General features: G+C 41.6%; 1 protein-coding gene across 4 annotated transcripts in view; it reads right to left on the bottom strand.

Annotated features, from left to right (window-relative positions):
• The window catches only part of pou6f2 (POU class 6 homeobox 2), a 97,382-nt gene extending 71,157 nt beyond the window's left edge, over window positions 1–26,225 (bottom strand). Inside the window, exons 1-6 of one of the 4 annotated variants that reach the window (XM_077012234.1) lie at window positions 26,105–26,225; window positions 22,021–22,243; window positions 19,243–19,413; window positions 18,215–18,396; window positions 10,589–10,647; window positions 9,559–9,722 (exon numbers count right to left, since the gene is read on the bottom strand). In XM_077012234.1, coding sequence (XP_076868349.1) covers window positions 9,559–9,712 — 154 coding nt within the window. In that variant the 5' untranslated portion in view covers window positions 9,713–9,722; window positions 10,589–10,647; window positions 18,215–18,396; ... (1 more) ...; window positions 22,021–22,243; window positions 26,105–26,225. Of the gene's footprint in view, window positions 1–9,558; window positions 9,723–10,588; window positions 10,648–18,214; window positions 18,397–19,242; window positions 19,414–22,020; window positions 22,244–25,614; window positions 25,802–26,104 lie in introns of those variants that run through there. The other 3 variants (XM_077012235.1, XM_077012236.1, XM_077012237.1) reach the window with 3 other exon arrangements.
• Between the last annotated feature and the right edge of the window lie 19 nt (window positions 26,226–26,244).

The following is a 26,244-nucleotide window of genomic DNA, read 5'->3' as shown; positions in this document are numbered from 1 at the left end:
ACACACACACACAGCCACTGTGGTGTTTTCCATGCTTTACGGCTAGGGACATACTAAACTGCCACTGAAGACCTGATGTTAACTGCCTTGCGTTGGCTCACTGTAACAAGTGTGCTGAGTTCGGAGCGACTCCCACCTCCTCTAAAGCTCCTCCATGCAGTAATGTCAAGCTAACACAAATGTTCCATCTGTTCTCTAGATAGTTGGCACAACAAAATTACATTCAGTGTAGAAAAACACAATGATAGTCTATCTCTCTGTCTCGGGAGATCAAGTCACAATGCAACATAATAACACAGAAAGTTTTAGTTCCCTCCCTCCAACAACAAAGGATGATGAGATCTTTATATACAATTGAACAAGTCCCCAGATCATGTAAGTATCGGAGAAGGATCATACGTTTTCAGTACAGCGTCTCTTTGCCATGTGGCGTCTTTTCTTCATCCCACCTCTATTCCCTCACCCACACATCTACCACCTTGGTCTCCGAGCTCCTTCAGGAGGATCAATACACATCATCATAAACACGAGCGATCAGAGGGGTTTGCCGGTGACCTGCCACTCCGCCTCTCTCTCACGCTCTCCCACACAAGGTCATCCCGCGCCCTGTCTCGCCGCCCCGTGAAGGTCGCAAAGAAAGACTGCTGCTTTGAAGCCCTAGAAACTCCATTACACAAAAGCCGAGGCATGTGGTGTGTGTGCATGTGCGCTCGCGTGTGTGTGGTGGGTGGAGGGTGATAAAAAAAAATAAAAATAACATAACTTCTGCTGATAGTCTCCCAGTCTCTCTCTCTCTCTCACACACACACACACACACACACACACACACACACACACACACACACACACACACACACACACACACACACACACACACACACTCCCAGTCCTTACTATCCACGAGGACAGGCACATTCTCCCGCCTCTCATCTCCTCACTCTCTGGTTTCAAAGGAAGCGAAGAAGCCAGAAGGACAGAAGGTTATGCATTAGTACTGGTCAGTGCTCAAAGAGACTCCGTCATAAATAATAAAGGCTTCAGGAAGGACACCCAGGCTCTAGTTAACGTCTGTGTGCTGCGCCTCAACACATCAGAAAGATGCGAGATTGTCGTCTCGACCATCCACTCCATCTGTGATTAGGTGACGGCTTCAATTATAAAATACCATGGAGGCGGCCTTAAAAAATCAGGAGAGACGAGTAGGAGTTTCTTAGGGAAGCTTTGTATCGCACAGAAAGACTCAGGGTGATACTCCTCAGTGGTAAGTGCTTTCACAGTTTGTATGAATTGCAATGCAATTTGTTTTCTTTGTGGTTGGCGGGGGCTGCACAAAAAAACCTATATCAGTTACGCTGACAGTAAATGGGGATTAAGAATACCATGTTATTTTGAAAGAGTTGACAAACTGCTTTTTCATTCATCAGACACACAACTCTGAGGAAACAGTGAGACACCAGAACCCAACAAGGGGTTCTTACACTATACACCATGACGCCATAGTGAAAGTGGGCACGTGTAGAAGAGTGAACCTGGAAATCTCATCCCACAAAACAATGCTCCTCGTACCTCAGCTAATATTGTACATTACATATTACGTCCTCACACAGCATCCATTCATCATTTTTCTCATCAATATCTTGTACCCATTCCAGACTTGAAAACCCAGTGCTAGCTAATTTCCATAATCCTCCCTGTCCTCTCACCCAACAAGGGGCCCGTCTCAGAAACCAAAGAGGACCTAGTACTCCTCCCAGACTTCACTCCCCTTCCAACCCCCTCGTTCTCCAGCAGCATCTTATCTGTAGCCGCTGGCACTACAGACCCATTAGTGTGTAGATTACACATGCTTGGTAGGCATGCATTAGGGAGATGGGGACAGGTCCCAGCTCGAAGCAGACGACCGAGGGCCTAGGCCAGGTCTATAATGAGATCTAACTCCTCCGAAGAGGCACTCGGGGCCACTGGGCTCTATTTACAGAGGCCGGCCTCATTTAAAAGACTGGCTCTGTGTCACTTTATTACTTAGCCCCGGCATAGCACATCAAGGCTCCCTTTGCATTAAGACCACCCCTCCCTATTTGCAGCTAAGCTGATTACACAAACATAATGTGTGTGTTTTGTGTGGGGGCTGCACGGGGGTGGAGGGGGTAGGAGCCTAATGTGTGTGTCTGTGTGTGTACTTTTATGTGTATGGAGGGAAAAAGGAGGTCTGGGATAAGGAGGTAGTAATGTGTTTTGCTTGTGGCTAGCCATTAAAACAAACTAATTTATGTCTCCAGGTCAACTTTTAGATGAATAGCCCACCATGACAGGAGTAGTGGTGCATTTGCACATCTCCGAGATGGAGCTGTCAAAATCTCTTTTTTCACCACCATATTATTAACTAATATGCCATGTCCACTGTCCATACTTTAAACCTGCAGTACCTTGAGTGTTTTGAATGGTAAACATTCAGACTGAACAATCCAGATATCTCTCTTGACATAAGAACACTGAAGCATAAACCATATCCCTGCTGTCCAGAGCAGATACATTTTCCTCTCAAAGTCCCCCTCAATTACACAAATCAATACACATTTCTTTTATCTTTTCATCCTCTCTCACTCTCTCTCACTCTGTTGAAGGTGACCCCCAGGTCAGAACGTGTCCTCCATTTCGGCAGAATCAGTATAAGTGCTAGCCATTTGGCTCGGACGTTAAGTGTACAAAATGAGTGGCCCTGTCTCTCTGGCCTCCCCGTCCTGACAGGCTGATGATAGAAGCATCACATCCTGGGCCCACAATAAAATGCAAACTGACAAGAGACGAGGCTTTGGTGGCTGCATAGAATGCTGGATTGTGCCTCCGAGTGGCTTATTATCTTGTCTTGAGATGCCGAAGAGGAGGGGGATTTCATGGAAAAAGAGTAGACGCCAGACTGTACCCCCCCCCCCCCCCCCCCACACACACACACACACACACACACACACACACACAAGTTTGGCCTTCCAACCACCACTTTTTGAGATAATGTTCACTTTTGCCTGACAATAAACAGCACGCTGCTGCTGGGGATGTTTGTGCGCGGCAGCTGGAGTGGAAAGCAGGAGAAATGAGCCTTTTTAAAAGGCGGAGGGTTCACGTGACACCGAGGGCTGAGGGTGGGGGCGGGGCAGAGGAGAGAGAAGCCGTCTTGGCTTTACCGCGGCCCCGCTGCTACCAATGATCCACCGGCACTGACTCTGCTCAAAGCCTTCACACAGGAGCACATACATGCACACAGCCATGAAAATGAAACATGTGAACCAAAAAAAAAATTACACTTCTCTCCGATATACACGTAAAATCAAAATTCTTCCTCATAGATAGAGGTTCACAAGTGGATCTGTGCAAAGCAAACACGCAGTAAAGTGAAAAAAAAAACACAGAAAAGTGAACCTGCTATTGTCTGTGTAAGGATGCGTCTGCCAACAAAGCCTGCAATAATATCATTGCTAAACCAGTTGCAATACTGAATGAATTCATCTACATAAATCCTGTAAGGGAACATAACTTCTGTTGCATTTGTCTCAATCCCAATTTCAAACTCAAGTGAAGGAGTTAATAAGATATCGCTGCTTGTCTCGTATTCTCTCCCCATTCTGCTGATGCCATCAGTTTGTTGCAACAAACCTGCATGTTGCATTCTCTCCTCTAGAAATCTGCACGACGTTGACTTTCACTCAGCATGAAAGATTTTCAAGCACAGCGCACCTCACACTCTGAACAGTACATCCTAATTTTTTATGCCATCAAGCTGCTTCACATTTTGCCTCAAAAGTCAGATCAAAGCTCTTCAACAAACTGTCTACTGTCAAGGACAGTCTTTCGGCTATTGTTGGCCATTGTGTGTACTCTCTCTCTCTCTCTCTCTCTCTCTCTCTCTCTCTCTCTCTCTCTCTCTCTCTCTCTCTCACGTTCTCTCTCTTTCTCTCTCATGTGTTCACATGTGTGCGAATGTAAGGTTAGGACTGCGTATGTATGAATGTGCTCTGACATTGCGATGGTCTCCATTTGTGATTTGGACCGTCACTATAAAAAAAAAAAAAAAGATTTCAGCAACACTTCCATTATGATCACTATTATCACCAGCACCCCAGTAACACGTCCTCCATCCGCTCGAACAATACAACCAGGTGAGGAAGCGATTAAACGCCTTTTCTGCTACTACGCCTGCTGTGTTCCAGTGCCACGGTGTCTTCTCAATCAGGCAGGGCCAAGCCTGCCGACACTGGGGCTGAATTTAATCCATCTATACAGCAGCATTCTGTGGAGCGCTGCAACACATACTCCGTGTATCACCTTTTAATGTCTACAGCATGTCAATACTCTGGACGCCTGGGTCAAAGTCAGTGGCAACTAATTAACTCACAACACATACAAGCCAGCTCAAAGGCGCTGATGACTGAAAAGTCACCGCATAGAAATATTTATCTGGTCGGTTGTTTATTTATTTATTACCGCACAGGTAAGGTAGGGAAGTGTCGAACACCTCTGAGGGTTGTCGTCTCTGAAAGACTAAAGTCAGCCACTGCTCTGTGCACTATTCACCACAGAAGACATTTTGTCGTGACAAAACGCAGTGATTTCAGGGCATGTTTTTGTCGATGTATACCGTGACCCTGCGACTGTGTGCTATTCACTACAGATCTGTGCACCTTAAACAGTTGCCTTTGACTGCCAGACACACTGATCTAATGTCCAACAGTAACATCCTGACATCTGTGTGCGCCTAAAGCTGCTTGTATTTCACACTGGTGTTTTCCACAGTGTTTTAACTGGGACGTACCCAAACTGGAAGGACCCTACACTGACCATTAATTACCAACTCAATTTTATTGCACTTAAACAATTTTTATTGCATTTGTGCCATCACGTAATGGACATCTTGTTGAGTTTTTATCTACATTGCATGAAATTGCGAAATGTTACAAATTCACTCCTAGAACATGAACTGCAAATTAGTTTAAAGAGTTTTATAAGAGCGACATACTACACTCATACTTCAAGTTCTTTACATGCCAAATAAATGTTTCGTTTTTATTATTTTTGCTATTTTTGTTGCATTTTGTTTGATTGGGTGCACTTTAAAAAGTAGATTTTATATGATAAAAAGTAATCAGTAGACATTAAAATATATTAAATACTTTGATACAGGAATAAAATAACATTTAAAAAATAAAATGACAAAATTACCTTTATTCTTCCCCTATCTATATGCTCATGTGAAATTCATAATTTCATTTTACATATATGTTCATATGTACATTGACCGTATAAAATGTATCATATGAAATGTGTCACAAAAAAGGATGATTATTAGTCGGTTTATTATTCCATCAAATCTTTAGGTATATACAAATAACTGCTAAAATTTACAAACTTTAAAAACAAATGTATCCAGTTTTGAAAAGGAACACTAGAACCAAGCCATTGCATTTCAGTGACTATTATTCCAACCCAAGTGTGTTTAATCTCCCCACACACTAAAACAGTGGATGTGCAGACCGCACCTCCTCAATCCTCCTCCTCATCTGCTCGTTTCTACGCCATTGTTATGCATTTGCTGAACTCTCTCCCTCGGAGACAGAACTGGGTCTGGCGTACAGGACAGGAGGGTGGCGGGACAGGACGGTCGCGGGACAGACCGATCGTTGCTCCTGTGCCCTGGGCTTGCCTCTCTGGTCGATTCAGCCCCCCTGGGGATGCCTCCTGGGTCTATCCCTCAGGTGGACCCCTCCCCACTGGGTGTGCCTCGGGCCAGGCCCCCAGCTCTCTCGTGCTAGACAATATTACTTTACTGGAGATGAAAGGTGCTGGCCAGTGGTGTATCTTGTGCCATTTCAAGGGATACAAAATGATTCCTGGAATAACAGACAACCTGAACTAATGAAATGCGGCATCACTGTTCAAAGTTTACCATTCAATATAGCATGCGACGGGAAGAGCTAAGTAGTTTGGATATCAGTCAATTAGACCATCGCTACAATTCAGTTGCTATTTGCAAATAGATTTCACTTGAATATATTACATTTAAACAGGTATCTGCCTCTGCATGTGTGTGTGTGTGTGTGTGTGTGTGTGTGTGAACACCTAATAGACAGACATGACAGCATGTGAAAAAACGAAGGTAAAAAGATAAAAAGCGACCAACAAAAACAGGTTTGATGCTTATTAAAGAAAATTGTAACTCCGGCATTAAGAAACAGTTACCACTCTCTCCCATCTCCCTCTTTTGGCAATTCTTGCCTTGGGATATCCTTAAAAATTCATCACACTGACAGTGGGATCCTCCAGACCGATCAGGAGACTGACAGTGAGGGTCGGACAGGGATCAGAGAGACCCCGCCCCCTCGCCCCCCAACCCTCCCAGAAGTCAAATCAGCAAAGAGGGCTGCCGTGGTAACACTCCGTCTCCTTGGTGACAAGCTACATCATGCTCCCACTCCCACCCCACAGCACTTGTCTTCCAAAAAAAAAAGAAAAAAGAAAGAGAAAAAACTGTCTATCCAGTCTCTATGCAGATACACAAAAGCTTCTCTCTCTCTCTCTCCCACCTTCTCTCCTTCACTCTCCTTCTCTCTCGTTAGGCTTCTAGACACTCATAAGGCGGTAGCTGATGTCTGATGTATAATTTATTTCAAAACACCAACTGATGCTCTTTAAACTTCCCTTCTAATGTCTAGTGTAAGACACTGAATTGGTATGTCAGTGGCTTACCTGGTTTTATTAAACCAGGTTCACCAAGTTCCAAACTGCACAGTAAAATCCCCAGTGCTGAATTCACTTTTTGAGGTCTTGTGGGACCTAAATGACCAAAGTATGTTAATCCAGTACTGTAGGAGTTCATTCAACAAAGAGGAGTTTACTATGTAGTGTTGCCATCACACAGGTTTGAATATATTTCCCTTACTCAGTTTAAATGAGCTAAAATAGCTCAGTCATTCTGTTATTACTGTGATCAACTTATATCTTAAAAATTTACTTGTCATATCTCTTATAGATATTTAAATAAATTGATCTCATAAAAGTACATGCTTAAAATACTAAAAGAAATACAGAAGAGGTTAAATATATGGGAGGATCTGTTATTGGCTACCTTTCACTCTACTAACATAACATAGGGCAAATACTGTACTAACTAAAATATTACAATTTCTAAAATGTAATAATATTCTAAAAATAAAAACTCAGTGTATTTCTTCATTAGTAATCAAGGCAGGTCATAAAGAGAGAGAGAGAGAGAGAGAGAGGGAGAGAGTGAGTGAGAGAGTGAGTGAGAGAGAGGGAGAGAGAGAGGGAGAGAGAGAGGGAGAGAGAACGGCAGAGAGAGGAAAGTCCTCAGAACTAGTGTGTGTCAAGCCTGACACAAGACTAAAAAAAAGAAACAATGAGAGAGACCAGAAAACATAAATCCCACTACGATGTGGTTACATTATGTTAACCAAGCAAGACCAGAAGTCCAGAAAAGCTGAACCCATAAAGGATGAAAGGAAGACCGGCCTTGAGTGACTCACAGCACCTCTATACAGCACAAACCTACAGATTCTTCACATGCTTATATCTATACTGCTGAAATGAACATTTGTGTACATTTGTATAAATATATGCTACATTTGATATGATCATACTAACATTTTGTTAAGGATGTGTAATTATCGTTATGTTCACAGCTCTTAAGTTTTCATCCTTACAAATTTGAGTTTATATGTCTGTTGTCCCCTACATTAGTGTGTGCAAACACGCACACGTGTGTGCACATGTATGTGTCACGCATGTTTGTGTGTGTGTGTGGGCTAGAAAGAGCATGAGTTTGAATGCCACTTCAGGAAAGAGAAAGAAGCTCAATGAAAGGAAACCATCGATCTTGGTACAGGGAAAACAAATCTCTCTTTTTGTTGAAGTTTGCCTGGTGAGATTGTTCAAAGTCAGTTATCATCTATTTATTTTTTCAGTATCCATTTTCTGAAAGTCTTTAAGAGGGCTTTGTAAGAAAGCTACTGGTTTCAGTTGAGATTAATTATTAAATAAATTGCACCTTTCATTTTTTCAAAACCCAGTCATTTAAACCAAGATATCAAAATAGAGGAGCTAAAAAACAGAGAGGGATAGAGAGAGAGAGAGAGAGAGAGAGAGAGAGAGAGAGATACATTTTGTTTAGTTTTACTTTTTAACTTGAAGCCAGTTTCAGGGTTTTATCTAGGAATTTGAGTCATACACGAGTGAGCACACTGCAGAATTAGCTATAGACGGATACTGGCTGCACTTAGCATTATTTAAACATTAAAGAGAATTTAAGTTTTATTGAATGTCAACATTGAAAGTGAAATTTAAAATAAACCACATTATAAAGCCAGATTGTTACTCAATTTAAACACTATTTTATATTTTGTGTACTATAGTATAGCAAGTATATATATAAAAATATATACAAAAATCACAAATGCAATAAACACCCAAATACCTTTTTCAGAGTTGTGCATGAGTCATGAAAGAGCATCCCGTTTTTTCTATATTGTTCTTTTGTTCAGGAGGGCGACTCACATGTTGAGCATACAAACCCAGGCGACCGGAGGGCGGATGCGTGTGTACATCGCACCTCTGAAGCTCAGCCCAGCCAAATCAGTGGTCCAGACCAGGGGGTTCTGGAGCCGCCCCACAACAAGCCCATTTCTCTCGCCTCAGGCGTCCTGTCTTTCTCTCATCCTTATCTCCAGCCTCAGCCAAGGAGATCTCGAGAACGTGAAGAAATGTCACCCTGTATGACAGACGAGTGCACACGCACGCGTGTCTGCCGTTGCCGAATTGCCCCAGATTCTGTCAAATTTCCCTGCATTTCGCACGGCAGCAAAAAAAAAAAAAAAAAAAACCCAGAGAACAGGGTCTTCTCTTTCCGTTCAGATGCACCCCCTACCATCTCTTTCCCAAAGTTTTTGGACAATGCCAAATAAAGTTCACCATAACTGAACATAGTTATTTAGTGTGGTTGTCTTTACAAAAACTTCATCGATGTGCAAACAAAAGCAGCCTGATTACACGCATCACTACTGAGAGCTGAACACAGTGGAGCGACATTATGGAACAGAGAAGGACAACAGCTTAGTGATTTACACACGAGACCTCCACAGAGCTTAACAAACAAAACAACAACCACAACTGTAAATACAGCATGGAACTCAAATCCCTGGACCAGAGCCACTGCTCCAGAGTGAACCAAGTTGGACACACACTTTCTACTTTTTTGGCTCTCTTTTCAAGTGCACCATCTAACATCACACTTCAAAAGCACTCTATGACACAACACCTGGCTTTTTTACCGGAGCCCGCTACAAACTCCAAGCAGAACTTTCACCTGCTTCAAAGCACTTTCCAATTCATCACACACACACACACACACACACACACACACACACACACACACACACACACACACACACACACAGATACAAATCACAGCCTTGCTTCCTGACTCTGGTGTCTAACATGGCTGTGGGGGTCGGCGGCAGCAGAGATAACGGCGCGGTGACGGGTGCGACTCACCGTACAGCTTGTCGTCGGCGTCGGTCGGCAGCAGCAGGGGCTCGTCGTTGGTCTCGCTGTCCGAGCTGGGACCCCTGCCGTCCTCCTGCAGCTCTGCGCCGTCCATGTCTCCGCGCAGGGGGAGCAGTGGCTTGCTCAGTTGCCCCGTGATCATCGGATCCCGGCTGGAGGGTGGAGCCGGTGCACAGCCCGAGCAGGTAGGGTGCAGAAAGGGGTTGGGGCCGGGGTGGGAGGGGGGGGCAGAAGACACGCTGGTTAGCGCGGTGCACACACCGGCTCTCTCGCTCTCAGAAACACGTGCTCTTTCTTTCCCGGTCCCCTCTTTTTCTCCAGCGCTCACCACCTCTCAACCTTGGGCTCTCCCCCGTCTCCCTCTCACACACTCTCTGGTACTGATGGTCTGCTCGCTCAGCTCTCTCTCTCTCTCTCTCTCTCTCTCTCTCTCTCTCTCCCTCTCCATCTCTGAGCTACTGCTAACTGTAGTCAGGTGGAGGGCTCTTATGGAACTGTGAAGATTCTACATGATTCTATTTGGGTACCAGACTCTGGCAGAGCCAAAGGCCTCATTTAGATTCTTTAGTATCATTACTGCATTACACTACAGACACTACAGTCCAATATGTTTAGATATACCGTTTTAAAAGGTACCTTTCATGGCAAGAGAAACAAGTGTTTGTTTAATCAAAAACTAGGTAAAAGATTAAGGACTGCGGTTCTTGACAGAGTTTTAGGCAACAACTGTAGCACTTTAACAGAAGAGATAGCCATGATGCCATTGTGGATTTTAATGGCATCCTTCAATCAAGTGGCACAGTCATTTACATACACTCTTAATTGCCTAAATTGTATTTCCACTTACGCAATCAACGTAGCTCATGCCAGAGAGCACTTTCATGAGGTGACATGAAAAGTAGTATTTTTGTATTAATTCAAATCAGAAGTGCAGCTACCCCCACAGTTGTGTGGGCAGAGACACTTCAGGTTTTTTTCCCAACAAAAAAAAAGGATAAAAATAAATAAAATAACTTACCTAAATGGTGTCTCCAGATTAAACTGAAAATTAGCTGGAAAACGATGCTCCAAAATCTTCTTTTGCAGATATCCAAAGATTAGAGAGATGTGTTAGAGCATGTCAGCACCTGCTAGGAACCAGTTAGAACATGCTCTTCACAAAGCCCAACACCAGTGTGCCACCGGGAACCACTGGCTGAACCACTGCTGGTCCAGATCTGGGGTTGCCTCTGGAGATTCAGCAGGGATGTCACCTCTACTCTCTCTCCCTCTCTCTATTTCTCTCTCTCTTCCCCCTCCTCCCTCAGATGTACCTCCCCCCTCCTTTCCTGACAGCGAGGCACATAATAAACAAATACAGGCAGGACAAGAAAAAAAAAAGAAAAAAAAAAGCTCCTTTTTCGCTTTTCTGCTGCTTTATTTATGGAGAAGTTTCTGCCTAAGTGGTTTTGAGATGGGGGACAGCTGATCAGTTTGAATCTAGTCTGAGAAGAGAAGAAGGAAAAAAGGGAGGAGGGAGATAATTCTGGAGGAGCAGCGGGGGCAATGAGGCTGCCTAGAACGCCACACCACCGTGTCCCGAGGTTCAGCACCCCCACACCCCAGCGGAGCTGCCCCAACCCCCCCGGGGGGGGGTAGTCAATGACCGGCGGCCGATGGAAGGTTTCTGCAAATGTGCTCATCAGATAAAGTGGTGGGGAGTTTGATATGACACGTGATAATCTATGAAAATGTTAATCAATAAGAATAGTTTAAGCTGTCATTGACAAAGCCGGGCTGGCCAGTCAATACTCATATACCCGGCAACAATGGCGCTTGTCATCGCTTCGCTGGAGGTTTTTTCCCTCCCTTTTCTTCCTCTTTGCAGAGCACTTAAATCGGAGGAACGCGGCGGCGTATCGATATGTCCCCACGCTGCCTCCTCTGGAGAGAAGTAAACACATTTTCCCCCCACTGCTGAACGATGGTGCCTCTCACTCTGCATTCATTTAAACTGAGCCCCCGCCTTTCCCCCTCATCCATCCATCCATCCATCCATCCATCCTTCTATCCCCTCTCCCCTTCCACCTTCTCCCCTTTGAGTTGCCTGATAGGTCCAGTGGAGGGCAAAATTAATACCTAATTGAATAGTGCAGTCATCAAAATAATCAATACTTTTTTATTATTTATTCTTTACAGTCTGTTGACTGGTTGAGAGTTGTGAAGAGCCAAGGGGGGGGAGGAGGATAGAGAGAGAGAGAGAGAGAGAGAGAGAGAGAGAGAGAGAGAGAGAGAGAGAGAGAGAGAGAGAGAGCAGAGATCAGTGTAACTTTCAGCACAAAGCTGGACACACAATAAAACCTAAAGAAAAATTACAGCTGAGTGGAGGATAAAATCAGGATGGATAAGAATAGGAGAACGTTCCCCTCACAAGTTATAATCAAAAGGGATAAACAAGATCCAGAGTGCCCTGAAAGCAGAAAGGCCTCCATATCTCTCTGCCTTTCCTCTACATCATGGTTTTTCTTCCTTTTGCATATACCAGATAAAAGTGGAAAATACTTCTACATTATCCTTGTTCTTTTTGGATGAAAGTAAAAAAAAAACTATTATTAATAAAAAGGTGAGAGTTAAGATGTACTTGCCCACTCATGCTCTCTCTTAAGTTAATGATATTCCCCAGAATAATGAATTTCGCATGTTTTTTGGGGGGGTTTTTTGTGTCAGAAAGCAAGACAGGAGAGACTCATGGGAGTGTGAAGCAGGAAGGTATGTAACATGCCCATGTGTGGGAGGGAGGGGCTTCCCTCCCCCTCAGTCACAACGGAGAGAGAACAGGAAAAAGCACTTGACTGTTGGCCCCGCCCACTCTCTCTGCGCTCCCTGCTCTGAGGGTCATCCCTGTATCCCCTCCCCTGGTATATCATAAGGTATCCATACTAATTGTTAATTGCCTTAGCTGCAGAGTCTCTGCTGTCCCTGGAGGTCAGAGAAAGAGCCAATGATTGGAACAGTCAGTGGCCAATCTGCTATGATTAGTTCAGTCTCCTGTTTAGCTTCAGGGTCTGCAAAATTATCATACATTTGTCTTCTTTCTTAGTATTTCAACATCCATACTGGCAACAGAATATTGTAGCATTTTATACATATTTGATGGGTTATTTCATGAGCAATAGCTGTTTTTGCACCACAAAGTGTGAAATTTCTCATTGTACCAGTGTTAGTCATACAACAGATTTTTTAAATATTTTGAGGTATTTGTTTTGGGATCAGATACTTATCAGAATCAGAATTTATATTCACGGTGACTTCAGATACATTTAATTTACTATGAAGCATATTCATAGTAAATTAATTTTTAAACATTCTTTTTGGGGACATACACCCCTCATGCAGTTTGAAAATCCTGTGGAATCAAACCAATAAGTAATAGGATATTTTAGCAGTAATATGGCTGTCAATTTTTTTTTTTTATTATTCCTTTATGTAATGCTGTACACCCATTTCCAAGTCAGAAGATACCTACTGAGTGGACATTTAAAACAGTAATTCCAAGTGTAGTGTGGAGCCTCCAGTGTTGCATACTCTCATAGCTCTCTCGTCTGATAGGACCCGGCTGATATATCGGTGGTGTTTGATAATATCAGCCGATACCAATTTTATTGGTCTCACTGATAAAGCACCAATAATGTTTCTTTAAATGTTAAAAAAGACAATCATATGGTCATTTTGTGGTTAAGAGCAACACATACTAATAAAAGTTCATAAACTTCATTTCCCATCTTGTGGAAAATGAACACGCCTGCCTACCACTATTTCTTAAGAAAATTCAAGTATCAGAATAAAGAAACAGTATTGCAAAAGTGAGATTTATGTATTGTAGCTAGATATTTGTTGCTTTAAGAAACCCTTTAAACTTGTTTATATGTAGATTTCACAGTAACACTAGCTTTTGCACCAACACTAGCTTTCATGATAACACTAGCTTCCACACTTGCTAGCTCTCTTTGTTTTTGACTTTTATGCTAAGGCTTGTTTTCATAGCAGCTTTACATGTACATTTGGAAAGCCTGTATCTTTTAGTAACAAATTTATGATACAATAGTCTACAAATTACAAAAACTCAACAGTACACATCATCTGGCAATTTCCCAATCCACAGTATTACAGCATAGAAGCATTACTCTATGTGTCTAATTAAGCTGCTCTTTTGACAGAATTGAGAGGCAGAATTGATTGAGGGATAAAGTAATACTTAAACCTGTTAAATCTTATCATGGTGATAATGCTGACTGTTTATTCTTTTGTGTAAATTCTGTTTTTTATTTATCAGAAAAAGAGGATATGGATAATACGCACTCATAATCCATAATTTTTTCTATTTCATTCATTCTTCTATTTAAAGATGGCTGGAAAAGCAGATACTGGATCAAAATTTAATGTCTGCCAGGAGACTGTGGGCCAAGGCCCAAGTATACCAAAATATAGAAACACATCCAACTTATGGGCCCACCTAAGTCAACAGTAGCACACCAGTGCATCAGTCATGTGTTTGTTGTCTTGCTTGTTGTCTTGTCTTGATTCCAGCAATTAAAAAAGCAGAAACCATATACAAAACCCATGAAGAAATATTTCCACAGGCACATGCTGGACCAGATTTACACAAAAGTGAAGAAAAAAAAAGTCTACAAGTTGCTGTCTACAAAACACTGGACGCGTTTCCTGAACTCCAGACAGCTGGTCAGGATCCACAGAAACACTCATGAGTTTATCCAATCATTCTGCTGATGAAAACTGGAAGAGGGTGCAGGAGGTGCTGAGTTTGAAAGCCATGTCCGAGAGCATATTGGGAGGAGGTTTATCGCCACGGTAGAGGGTCTGGGGCGCTGGGAAAGAGCATGTGCGGCTGGTGCTTGGAGACACTGGCTCCAATATGTTAAAGGTAAAGAGTCTGATTGACGGGGCTAATCTGAGCTGCTCTGCACACATTCTGCAGCTGGTGATTGATGATGGAACTGAATCACAGAGTAGCCGAGGACGTACTGGCTAAACTCAGAAATGTGTTACACATTTCAACCATTCAGTGGTTGCTCAACGTCGCCTTGCAGCGTAGCGACGGGAGCTCGGCTTCCGGCAACACTCCATCATTCAGGCGGTCAATTCCAACCTGCACTTGATGCAGAGAATGCTGTAGCAGGAAAGAGCTCGAACAGCATCTGCCAGTGATTATGAACATTACACCTGCCCATCTTCTGCTGAGTGAGACATCACTTCAAATTTAGTTGATACGCAGTGCCCGTTTCAGCAGATCAGTATTGAAATAAGGAAGGAAGATGGATCTCTCTCCACAGCTGGAGAGCTTACACCAGAGGTGGGACCAAGTCAGTGTTTTGCAAGTCTCAAGTAAGTCCAAGTCTTTATCCTCAAGTCCCGAGTCAAGTCTCAAGCAAAGACAGTCAAGTCAAGTCAAGTCTCGAGTCAAGACAGGCAACCGTCAAGTCAAGTCCCAAGTCTGAAACTTGGAATTTCAAGTCCTTTCGAGTCTTTTTTTTTACAGGCACCAACGCTTTACGAATGCTACGCTGATGCGTTTCTTTACTCGTTTTGTTGGTGTCCGCCAGCCAAAAGATGACAGATCATTTACATTTTATCTTCTCTTAATTACATAAATGTACTTAAACAAGAATGTTTCGTTACATCATTTTACACGAAAATAGCAAGCTTCATCGTAAGCAAGATGCTATCATTACGAATGGTTAATCTAAACATTTGGATAAAATGTTTAAATATAGACTAATAAAAGGTTAGGGTTATTTTTTCATTGTTTTCTGTTATTGTGGGGTCACGGTGTAGGCTACTATTGTTACCTGGAGATTCAGTGGGGTCACATATTCTGATGGCTGCCGTCAGAATTGGTGACCCCAGTTAAAAAGGCTCACCTGTACATCCCATTCATGATTTCTTTGTTGGCTGCAATGGTGAGGGGATGGTAAATCTTGTTTAAGTACATTTATGTAATTAAGAGACGATAAATGTAAATATAAACATCTGTCATATTTTGGCTCGTGGACACCAACAAAACGAGTAAAGAAAGTGCATCAGCGTAGTTTACGTAGCATTCATAAAGCGTTTGTGCCTCTGAACAGAAACTGTGAAATAGCGCCCCCTGTGGTCACAAAACTCGACGGTCACAGAATCTGGTGTAACGCCGGTCTGCGTCAGGACGGAAATGAAATTAATGGGGCGCACATTATAAATATTACTATGCGTTTAAAAATTTAGATTTGGGATAAAAAAAAATCAAGTCTTTGCAAGTAAACAGGTTCAAGTCCAATTCAAGTCCCAAGTTATTGGTGTAAAAGTCCAAGTCAAGTCTAAGTCTCTGAATATTTTTTCAAGTCAAGTCAAAAGTCTTAATATTAATGACTCGAGTCTGACTCGAGTCCAAGTCATGTGACTCGAGTCCCCACCTCTGGCTTACACAACTCCAATCAGACGGGTCACACCAGGGGGAACCAAACAATTAGGAGAACAAAGCTTAGCCTTGAGAAGGGATTTTACACAACAGAAAAACGAGACTGTCCTTGATCTTACACAGATTCCTGATCCTCGTTATGAAAACAATGTTCTAAAAGACATATTCTTAAATCTAAATCTACTAAAATCTAAATTCTCCAAGGCTGGACAAGGATGCACTGAAGGTCACGCCATCTGAGATACCTTCACGACCACGGTAGTGAGGAGACCTGAGGCTCACTCTCAGTTCTGGACACTCTGTATGAAAGGAGGAGAGCATATATGAAAGTGTCCTGGCCTCAGAAGCTCAGGGTAGAGACTGCAATTACTGAAGAGCTCCAGCACAATCTTATAGAGCCTGTAACAGACAGAAAAACAGGCAACCCTTTTGAGTGGTGGCAACTTTAACACCTATCTGTCCAGACCAGATGGCATTTGGGCTATCCACCCCAACACTGGTGGGTATATTTACATTGACAAAAGGAGTTCTCTCACTGGACAAAATGCAGAGAAGCTATTCTTCTAACATTATAACTTTCTGGAGGTGTAACGGTTTGTCCATTCGTCCTGAACCATCACAGCACAAACATTACGGTTCAGTGCATTCAGTTGTACAAAGAAAATGTGTGAAAGTTGATAAACACAATGTGGAATCAGATTTCACAGGTGTGACCTCCACTCCTTCAGTCAATGTTCTAAATAAAGATGACTGAGGGGGTTTTGTGCAAATATATTTTGTAGGTTTTTCTTTTTGTTATTGGTTTAGTGATAATTGTTTTTGTTAGCAATAAAGAAAAGTCCATAAACTTGGTCCTCCTAATAGTTTATAAGACTGTGATTTCTGATATTTCACACGTCTGTTATACATTTCTGATGTTTGAGTTAAATGAATTTATGAATTTCATATTTAAATAGCAGCTTTCAAGATACCCAAGGTCGGTTTACAATTAACACAGGTACAACCTTTTACATCCAATCACACACCGGTGAGGAGCAACAGCCAATTGCGCTCAGCGTACTCTCATCCAGAAAACTCAGCCCTCTAGGAAAATACTAAAGCAGTACTGAAATCAGTTTACTTCTTGATTATAGGTTCTTGTTTCAGTTATCGGTATCTTAGCCCCTTAAAATCAGTACTGGTGTCAAAAGTATTATATCACATTTGGGATCACAGTCACTGGTTCATGGGGATTCCAGAAAAAAGAGAGAGAGAGAGAGAGAGAGAGAGAGAGAGAGAGGGAGGGGGTGGTTCCTAATCTTCTAAAGGATATAGAAAGGGATGTGGCAATATCTGCTTATTCCTGAAAGAGCAGGGATGTCAGAAAATCTGTTTACACTAATTACATAATAATTTAAGAAATTCTAAGATATTATAATTTATTGCCAAGAATTGAAAGATGGATTGTGTTTATTAAGACTATCCTTGTTCCTTATTTCTCACTCTCATGTACCTTTTGTAGTCCTTGCTCAGTCACTAATGATTTAGTCAAATGTGCTAATTTATCTTTCCACTACAACATATTTGTTTCTGTTTATCTTTGTTTGGTTATAAAAATGAATCTTGAATGAGAACCGCATGAAAGTTTTAATGGGGACTGACATAAGATTTTCTTTCTTCAGCAGAAAGACTGGACAGCTAGGAGCCCCCTCTACAATGCAGTCCTGACCCATCCACACCACAGACACCCGGGATCAGAGGGAAGGCAGAGAGATCATGTCGTTGCCTGTTGACTATCAAAGTGGAGTGTTTTAGAAAAAGCTCTTTGATGCCCGAGACACTATAAGACCCTGCTTGTCCTCCGCAGATAAATATAAAAAAAAACATTGATTGAGAGGGAGTTTGTGTGCTGCTTTAAAAAAATTTTTTTGCTTTGCTTTTTTTTGGTACATGCATCGATCTTTGAGTTGACCTTCTAGAGCGTCATAACCTTCCATGGCTTATATACCCCCTGTGTTATGACCAGAGCACAGAGAGAGAGAGAGAGAGAGAGAGAGAGAGAGAGAGAGAGTTAGGTGTGGAAAGAACCATCAAAAAGAGGAGAAGATGGAAAACTAAGGCTGTTTCAATGACGTTAGAGTGAAAGAGAAAAGGGGGTCGTCAGAATAAGAAACAGAATGGGAAGAAACAGAATACTTATGAGTCACTCACCGCGAGAGTATATTAAGAAATCTTTCTGTGTTTGCTCTTCCTCTTCCTCGTGGCTCTGTGGTCAGTTGCTGTCAGATGCAGGTGTGTGTTGATTGGTTGTTGGGGCTGCATCCAGGACCTGTCTGTGGTCTGACACTGACGAATAGTTTTTAATACCTGCAGCAGTGCTGCATCATCTGGACCTGGACACACACACACACACACACACACACACACACACACACACACACACACACACACACACACACACACACACACACACACACACACACACACACACACACACACACACACACACACACACACACACACACACACACACAGAGGATTATTTATTGGGCATATCCCATTGCCCAAGTTCCCAAACAAAAGTGGAATCTTTTGTAAACTAAATCCGCAGTGAATGTCAACTACATGATATGCGTCACTACAGGGGACCTACTCTTATACCTCATCTCACAGGAGTAACTGGGTCACATGGCAGAACTGGACATCCTGCAGTTACAATGGGTTTCAGCGAGGCAGTCACAATCAATTTTTCTATAGTGATCAATACAAACTTCCTATTTATAATTATTTATAAATTATTATAAATACTATTTATAAATATTTCCTATTTAACATAATACATACATCCACACAGTATAACAAGAAGGTACAAATCCACATGGTCAATTTAACTAGTTTTACATTTTGATTAGTCAAGTAATCAAAATTGATTAGTCAAACTATTTACACAATTCTATAGAATAAAGGAACTGCATGTCCTGTGTCCAAGCATAAACATCATAAACATTTTTTAAAGTAGAAAAAGTAACAAGATAAATATTAGAATATTAATTATATATATTAATAACATATAAGCATGAAATATTAAACATCTTTACTACAACTTTCTGAACAGTTTTCAATGAAGTGGGTGTATTTGGCACACCTGTTTGCCCAGTGCACACCAGTGCAAACACGTACCAGTGCAAATACTCTTGTACACCATTTGCTACTATAGTTCTTCTGCCAAGCATACTAACCTATTCACCCATTTCTCTCTTTGCATATCCGAGTGTTGCCATCTTTGGTTAACATACAGTTCCCACGGTGAACTGGTAGCAAAGACGCCAAGCTGGTGCCAGTTAAGAGGATTACTTCAGGAAATGCTGGATGAGTCTTCCTCCATTGGTCTCACCATCAGACATCAGGAGCTAACAGGTAGTTATTAACTTCAGCTTCACTAATCTGATCTTCTTTTCGTTGATGTTCTGATTTGATCACAATTATTGTAGCAAATGATCTCTTGAGATTTAGCTCTAATGTAATGTACTTTAATTTGAATACCCTGAAATCATCATTATTATTGAAGAAAACTATTGCAATTCAAGTCAAGACTTTATCACCAAACTACAGAATGGTCAACACACAAATGTTTCTCATACAGAGTTTGATTTTGTAGAACAAAGAACAAGTATGACAAATGCTCTTGTGTCCTCTCTCTCTTTCTCTCTCTCTCTCTCTCTCTCTCTCTCTCTCTCTCTCTCTCTCTCTCTCTCACACACACACACACACACACACACACACACACACACTCACACTCACACACACACACACACACACAGAAAAAAAGTCAGCACTATCCCTCTGTCAAGCATGTACAACTGGTTGCATATGTGTATACCTACACACGAGCACAGTGACAAAAAAGTGATTTCCCAAAAAGCTTGCTAATTCTCTATGAAGGGAGAGGCCATGGTCGATAAATCATTTCTAAGTAGATTGTAAAGAAAAAAACATCATATCCTGGGTCCAGCGACACTGCAAGAGAGGATCTTCAGCACAAGGACGAGGGAGAGGACGTGCCTCAATCTGGATAAATGAAAACCTTCCACCTGCCTGCTTTGATTAATACCACATTAGGACATTAGAACCTTAAACACTTGCACACATCTCCTCACTCAAAGCGCCACAGTAGTTCAGCAGAGAAGAAAGCGGCTGGTGGTCCTTCACTCAAATCTCAGAAGAGCTTTGTGCTCGAGAGCACTGCGTAAAGGTGGTGTGGCCACCGAGCTCTAATAAAGAAGGCTCATTATGATAGACCTTCATATTGCTATGAATATTATCATTAGCGCTGTATATACCGTGCTTTATAAATAGTACTCTGGGTACCTCAAGGACACACTGTAGATCGCTCAACAAGGGCAAGGTTTCTCACGTGGTATTTCACAAACTGTAACAGAAAAGAATAGAATTTTTCTAGAGGTACCACATATGTTATTGGGTGTGTCATATATCCAAATTATGCAAAAAAAACCCCATTTAAAGTCATTTAAATTTTGAAATTAGAAATCATCACACAGCATCCATCTCTGAGCGACACCGGACAGTGAGATTTCAGTGCAACTCAGACTAAATTCAGGGGTATTTCTGCTCATGCTCATCAATATAACTTGTTAACAATACAAACAAAACCCTGACCACAGATATGCTAAACAACTCGCCACGATGAACACAGCTGTTAGACAGTAGAGGAACAGTTAAACACTTCCAGTAACACTTCCAGTAATCAGCACTTCTAGTAATCACCCACCCAAGAACTATGATTCAGCTCTTCGCCTTGAATTTGCCTCTTGACTGAGTTTTGCACTCCATGTTCATTAACTGTGTAATATATACTAATTGTTGCTGAGGATGAGGAGGGCAGTCACAGTGTAACAGAGCGTCCTAATGCCCCGGGAGAGCAACACAAGTGAATCAAGACGTGCGTTCTCCCTCGGGTGAGTTAATTACATGCTTCAGGCCTGGTTCCCTCCTTACATGAGAATTATGAGGTGTATTCATTCTCTTTTCAGGGAAATGGTGATATATTTGCTAACGATTTTTGCTTTGGTTATGAATATAAAGTAATTATCTGACAAGAGCCAGAAAGTACAGCATCTGTGTGGACAATACAACCGGCGCATGATGAATTCAAAACTTGGGAAGAACATGAATAGTGGTACATTTGATAAATGTACATATATTTGCAAGACTGTAGCATGTTATACTTTCAGAGGGTTATTATTTGAAGCAGAACTGGATTATTAATATTTGAATACAAACTGACCAAAATTACACTAATTACAGACAGGCCATCCTTTAGCTCAGTGGTTCCCAAACTTTTTTTGCCGTGCCCCCCTTTAGTAGATGAGAATATTACCCCCCCCCCCCCCCCCCCCCCCCATATTGACACATGTGCACATGTTTTACTTCCAAGCTCTGCGCCCCCCCCTGCAATAGCTCTGTGCCCCACCTAGGGGGCGCGCCCCTCATTTTGGGAACCACTGCTTTAGCTCATCCAATTACAGGTTACATACAATGAGTCATAACTAGTTTCAACCTTGCCTGATGTATATGAGGAGGTTAAGGGAGATATAAGCCTCACAATACACAAGGCTCATGGTCTATCAAGGTTCAGCTAAACAAAATAACTTAAGACACAGACGTGATACTTTGGAGATGCTCAATTTCACTCCGCAGGGATCTAATCGCTATGACATGAGTAATATGATGGATAAAAAAATGAAATAGGTTCCCATTTATGCTTCAATCAAACCCACATGCAGCACGTGGCTGCACCTGCCATTATATTAATAAAAACTGTACATGTAATTTGCATATGGCCACATGTCATAGCCTGATGAAGACTGGGACCAACAAACTACAAATGACTGTATAATTACTATTTAATTGCTGTAATATTGTTTAGGCGTGTTTAACGGAGTTGGGCTGAACTGTGCTGATTGGCTCGTGTTCGAGGACATAATTGGACAGTATACCTAAGGATACCCATGGAGCCAAGCGTGTTTGACGTGGCGTATCGAGCGGGGCGGAAATGGCTCCACTCCTAGAGCCTGCGTGTTGATTGTTCCCCCAGCAGGGCTGTCCTCAGGGCCCAGGAGGGGAGGAGGGAGGGTGATGAAGGTGAGAGGAAGGGCCAGCACTCCTCACTCGCCCCCCCACCCTCACCCGGTCCGCCACAGCATGCCACCATCGATCCATCTGGGGAAAGAGGGCGGGCGAGGGGATGCAGGGTGGGGTGGAGGGGGTGGTGGATGTGTTGAGGAATAGAGAAAAAGAAACAGAAGGAGACGGGGTGGGGGTGTGGGGTGGATGCTGAGCAGAAGGCAAGCTGAGGCAGAGAGACACAGAGATGAGTCTCTTCTCCATGTGTTTTGCTCTCTAGTGCCCACAGTGCGGGTGGCGAGAGCGGGTTCTAGTCATACACCCCGTCCATGACTGGAGACAGCTAGCTAAGCAACCTCTGTGTAGTTTTATAACAAGCACACATTAGCTTGCTAAGTAGTTTTACACTTTAGGTTTTGGCTCTGGTATCTAGTATAAAAAAGAGCATTTTCACTAATCCTCAAATTCACAAATTTCATTGTCAGTTACAAAATTAATAAATCGAACACCAGTATTATAGTGAAGTGATAAAAACTACTTCAAGGCAGTTACACACAGAGGCATGTGAATGTGTGTGTGTGTGTGTGTGTGTGTGTGTGTGTGTGTGTGTGTGTGTGTGTGTGTGTGTGTGTCCACGTATGTGTTTGTGTCACATCAGGCATCACAATGACATTGGCACCATATAGAGCTTAAAGGTCAACTCCTAAGGAAGACAACGAAGGAAGTGCTTTCTTCTGGCAGAGACACTATTCCTCAGGTAAAAGAAGACCTTTAACACATGAAGCAGTGGACCAAGCAGCTACAGAGCAGACATAATTTACTGCACAGTCTATAAGCAAACGGACAATGCTGATTGGTTATTTTTCTCAATAGCTACCACAGCATTGGATTTGAAATAATGTTATGTTTCGGACAAAGGACCAGCATCAGCTGTGCAAGAAAAAAGCTTCTATAAAAAAGCATGTATTTTTATAGCTTTAATTGTATACATGGGAATTATAGCACTGTGAATGTCTCATTTATTTACTATGTGCTATAAATGTATGCAGGCCGACTTTATTTAGTTTTTAAACAATTTGTTTAGTACAGGTTAGTATATGCTACACTTTCACCATTGTTGAATGATGTTTTGAGGAGAATATTTTCATAGTTCTTACCATCTACTGGTAATTTTATCATTCCATTGCTTTACATGTACAGTACAACCACAAACCTGCCCCTACTTGATTAGGTTTCTATTTTATCATGCTGGTCATCACCAATGTTCTTATCTGTCTCATTCCCTTCTGTATTATATGTCAAGAACCAGGGTTGTCAACTCTCCCTGATGTCCAGACAGAAGATACTTTCTTTAAACTATTTTTGAGATTTAAAATTTGAGATTTGGCTGCACTCCAGAACTGACATCACCAGGCCAAATTTCTGCCATCAGCAAAAACCCATTAACACTGGTTAGCTACCAAGCTGCATACAGGTGATGTTAAACATTTTCAACTGGCCCATTAAATCAGTTTATTGACATTTAAAAGACTATTTACAATTTATAAAGATGGTTTGTTTAAGACATCAAATTTCTTTAGCAACTGCAAAAGAACATGAAAAAAATCCAGCATCCATATTGTAGCTAGAGTAACTACAATCTGGGCCTCCCATATAGATGATAGGCTGTAGGTTTATAAGTCACATGGGCGTATCTGTGGTGCACATGATAGCTCTTTCAACATTATTAGTCTTGTTGTCTCTAACATAATGGCCAAAGAGGTACCAAAACCAGAACTAAGGGTCATTAAAAAGCTAAATAAATCAGAGCCATAACTTGTCACATTTAGTAGCAAATTCTTTTTTAAGAACATCAGCAGACTACTCACTGACTGAGAAATACCTTCAGAGAACAACTGAATAGAAAATGAGCACCTGCAACTATACAAGTGTGTCAAAAACTACCATAAAGGCAGGAAGACATCAACCTACTGGAAACTAACACCGTTCATGACAGGATGCCAACCACTGGTAAACCTCTACAACACAAAGGTCAAGTAGCAGTTTGATAAAGCTTTGCTATGTTTTAATAAGGCTTCCATAATGTTGGGAACATGTCTAAAATGAACATTAACCTTCAGCAATGGAAAGCAAAACTATGAAACAATAGAAAATGCTCATAATCCAACCTCTACCATGTTATTCATGTTGTCTCCGGACCTAATTTCTAAACTGCTAAAGCTAACATTCAAAGGCTATCATTTAGATCACAACTTTAATATTTTGTTTTATCTTATATTTCATCCAAATACAGACTAAAGCAACGTTAAGTTGGCAAGTTGGGGGTGAAAAAAATCTCTTTTAAGGAGAAAGAGGGGGACAGATGTCATAACTCTAAAGGACCATCACAGGTGCAAAAAAACTATGTAATAAAAAGAAGTAGAAAAACGCGTGAATAATTTACCAGCAACAGCCTAAAGGAAGACTGGCAAAAGACAATAATGTGTTAAGCAGAGCACTGTGCTTCTTCCCATGAATTATTAGTAGTTATCAGGATAATGCATTGATGAAGTGACCCCTACTCTAGCATCTGATCTACTTCAGCACCTGAGGGCGTTTCACATATTTACCATGCTCTTTACCAAGAAAATAACACTGATCAAATCTATAGCTGTAATGGATGTCTGGACATTAACACTTTGTTGAATGTAGCATCTACCACAAAGGCTCTCTCTGGTGTAGTTCATAAAACAAGGGGGAGACTGATAGTGCGTTCTGAGCAAGGCTGGGGTCTGTTTTATGAGATAAGCCTGTGTGTTCCATCTACTGTTTTTTCCTCTGATCCTGTCTTCTTGTTTACCACTTTCACAAGATTTGGTCACCCCTATCTTTAGCAGACATTATGAGTCACAACCTGTGCTGTGCTAGAACAGACGATGCTAAATAGATTGTTTGGTTCAAATTCATTTGTTGTGAACAATACTGGGGTCCAGAAAACATTATGCCATGATGACCAGTCAATAGTCAATACTGCCCATAGCCTGTAACAGTAGCCTGTCCTGTTCATGAGCTGCCATGTTATATCAACATATTCATGCTGGAAGTATTGACAGCATGCCGCAAAAGATCCAATCCCAAGGCCATCTGAGGCAGCAGTCTTGTTAAGAATCAAAATGTAAAATGTCTAAGTAAATCTAATCAAACGTGCCTACCTCTCAAATACCTAAGAATACGCTTGGATGAGGGTATAAAAATGGCAATTTTCAAACCGTGAAGACACACCTGAACGTTTCCTCGTCCCTTCCCTGTGCAGACCAGAGACCGTATGGTGCAGACCTACCTTTGTCGCCAGAATGTTTGATGTTTGTGTGTAATTAACTTTTCTCTCCCATTTAGGTTTCAGTTGGACTTTTATGGTTACAAACATAAACTCCACAAAGCAAGAATACACAGACAGACGTAACGTAGCTAACCAAAAATGTGCTTACCTCGATAGTGACAACTGCTAGACCACCAACAGTTTTCATTTAAATTAATTACATTACTTTAACTGAAAGCCATTTTGTTATGCGTTAGCTATGTGCAATATATAGAATATTCTGCAGAGACCTGATTAAAATGTATATGGAGTTGTGCTTCGTAATGTCGAACTCTTATCAATGACCAATAAAACACTGAGTTTTAATATATTTTGACATCTGTTACATCTAACCTATGTAGTGCCTTTACATAACGCCAGCAGCAACATCTCAAACAACCTATTACAACTTCAGAATGCGCTCATAGTAAAATAAAAAGGACAGTCATGCTGCATGCATTATTATTATTATTATTATTATTATTATTATTATTATTAATTTTTTTATTATTATTATTATTATTATTATTATGTGAATTGTAATTGAATTACGGGAATTGTCTCATACTAATTTTGTTTCTAATAACCAGTCATATTGTAATGGATAGCTTGTTTCATACCTCAGGGGAGAATATGTAGAGAATTTTGATTTCCGAAGTAAATAAAACGTTTTATACGTGTTCTTTTTGCTTTGCCAGCGTCTAACGCCCAAGACAGAAAACGCAGAAAGGTAACTTAACGGAAAAGGACACCAAAACTA

The sequence above is a fragment of the Brachyhypopomus gauderio genome, chromosome 7 (assembly GCF_052324685.1).
Source record: "Brachyhypopomus gauderio isolate BG-103 chromosome 7, BGAUD_0.2, whole genome shotgun sequence".
In the NCBI taxonomy this organism is placed as follows: Eukaryota; Metazoa; Chordata; class Actinopteri; order Gymnotiformes; family Hypopomidae; genus Brachyhypopomus; species Brachyhypopomus gauderio.
This window is presented reverse-complemented; position numbering and strand designations above follow the sequence as displayed.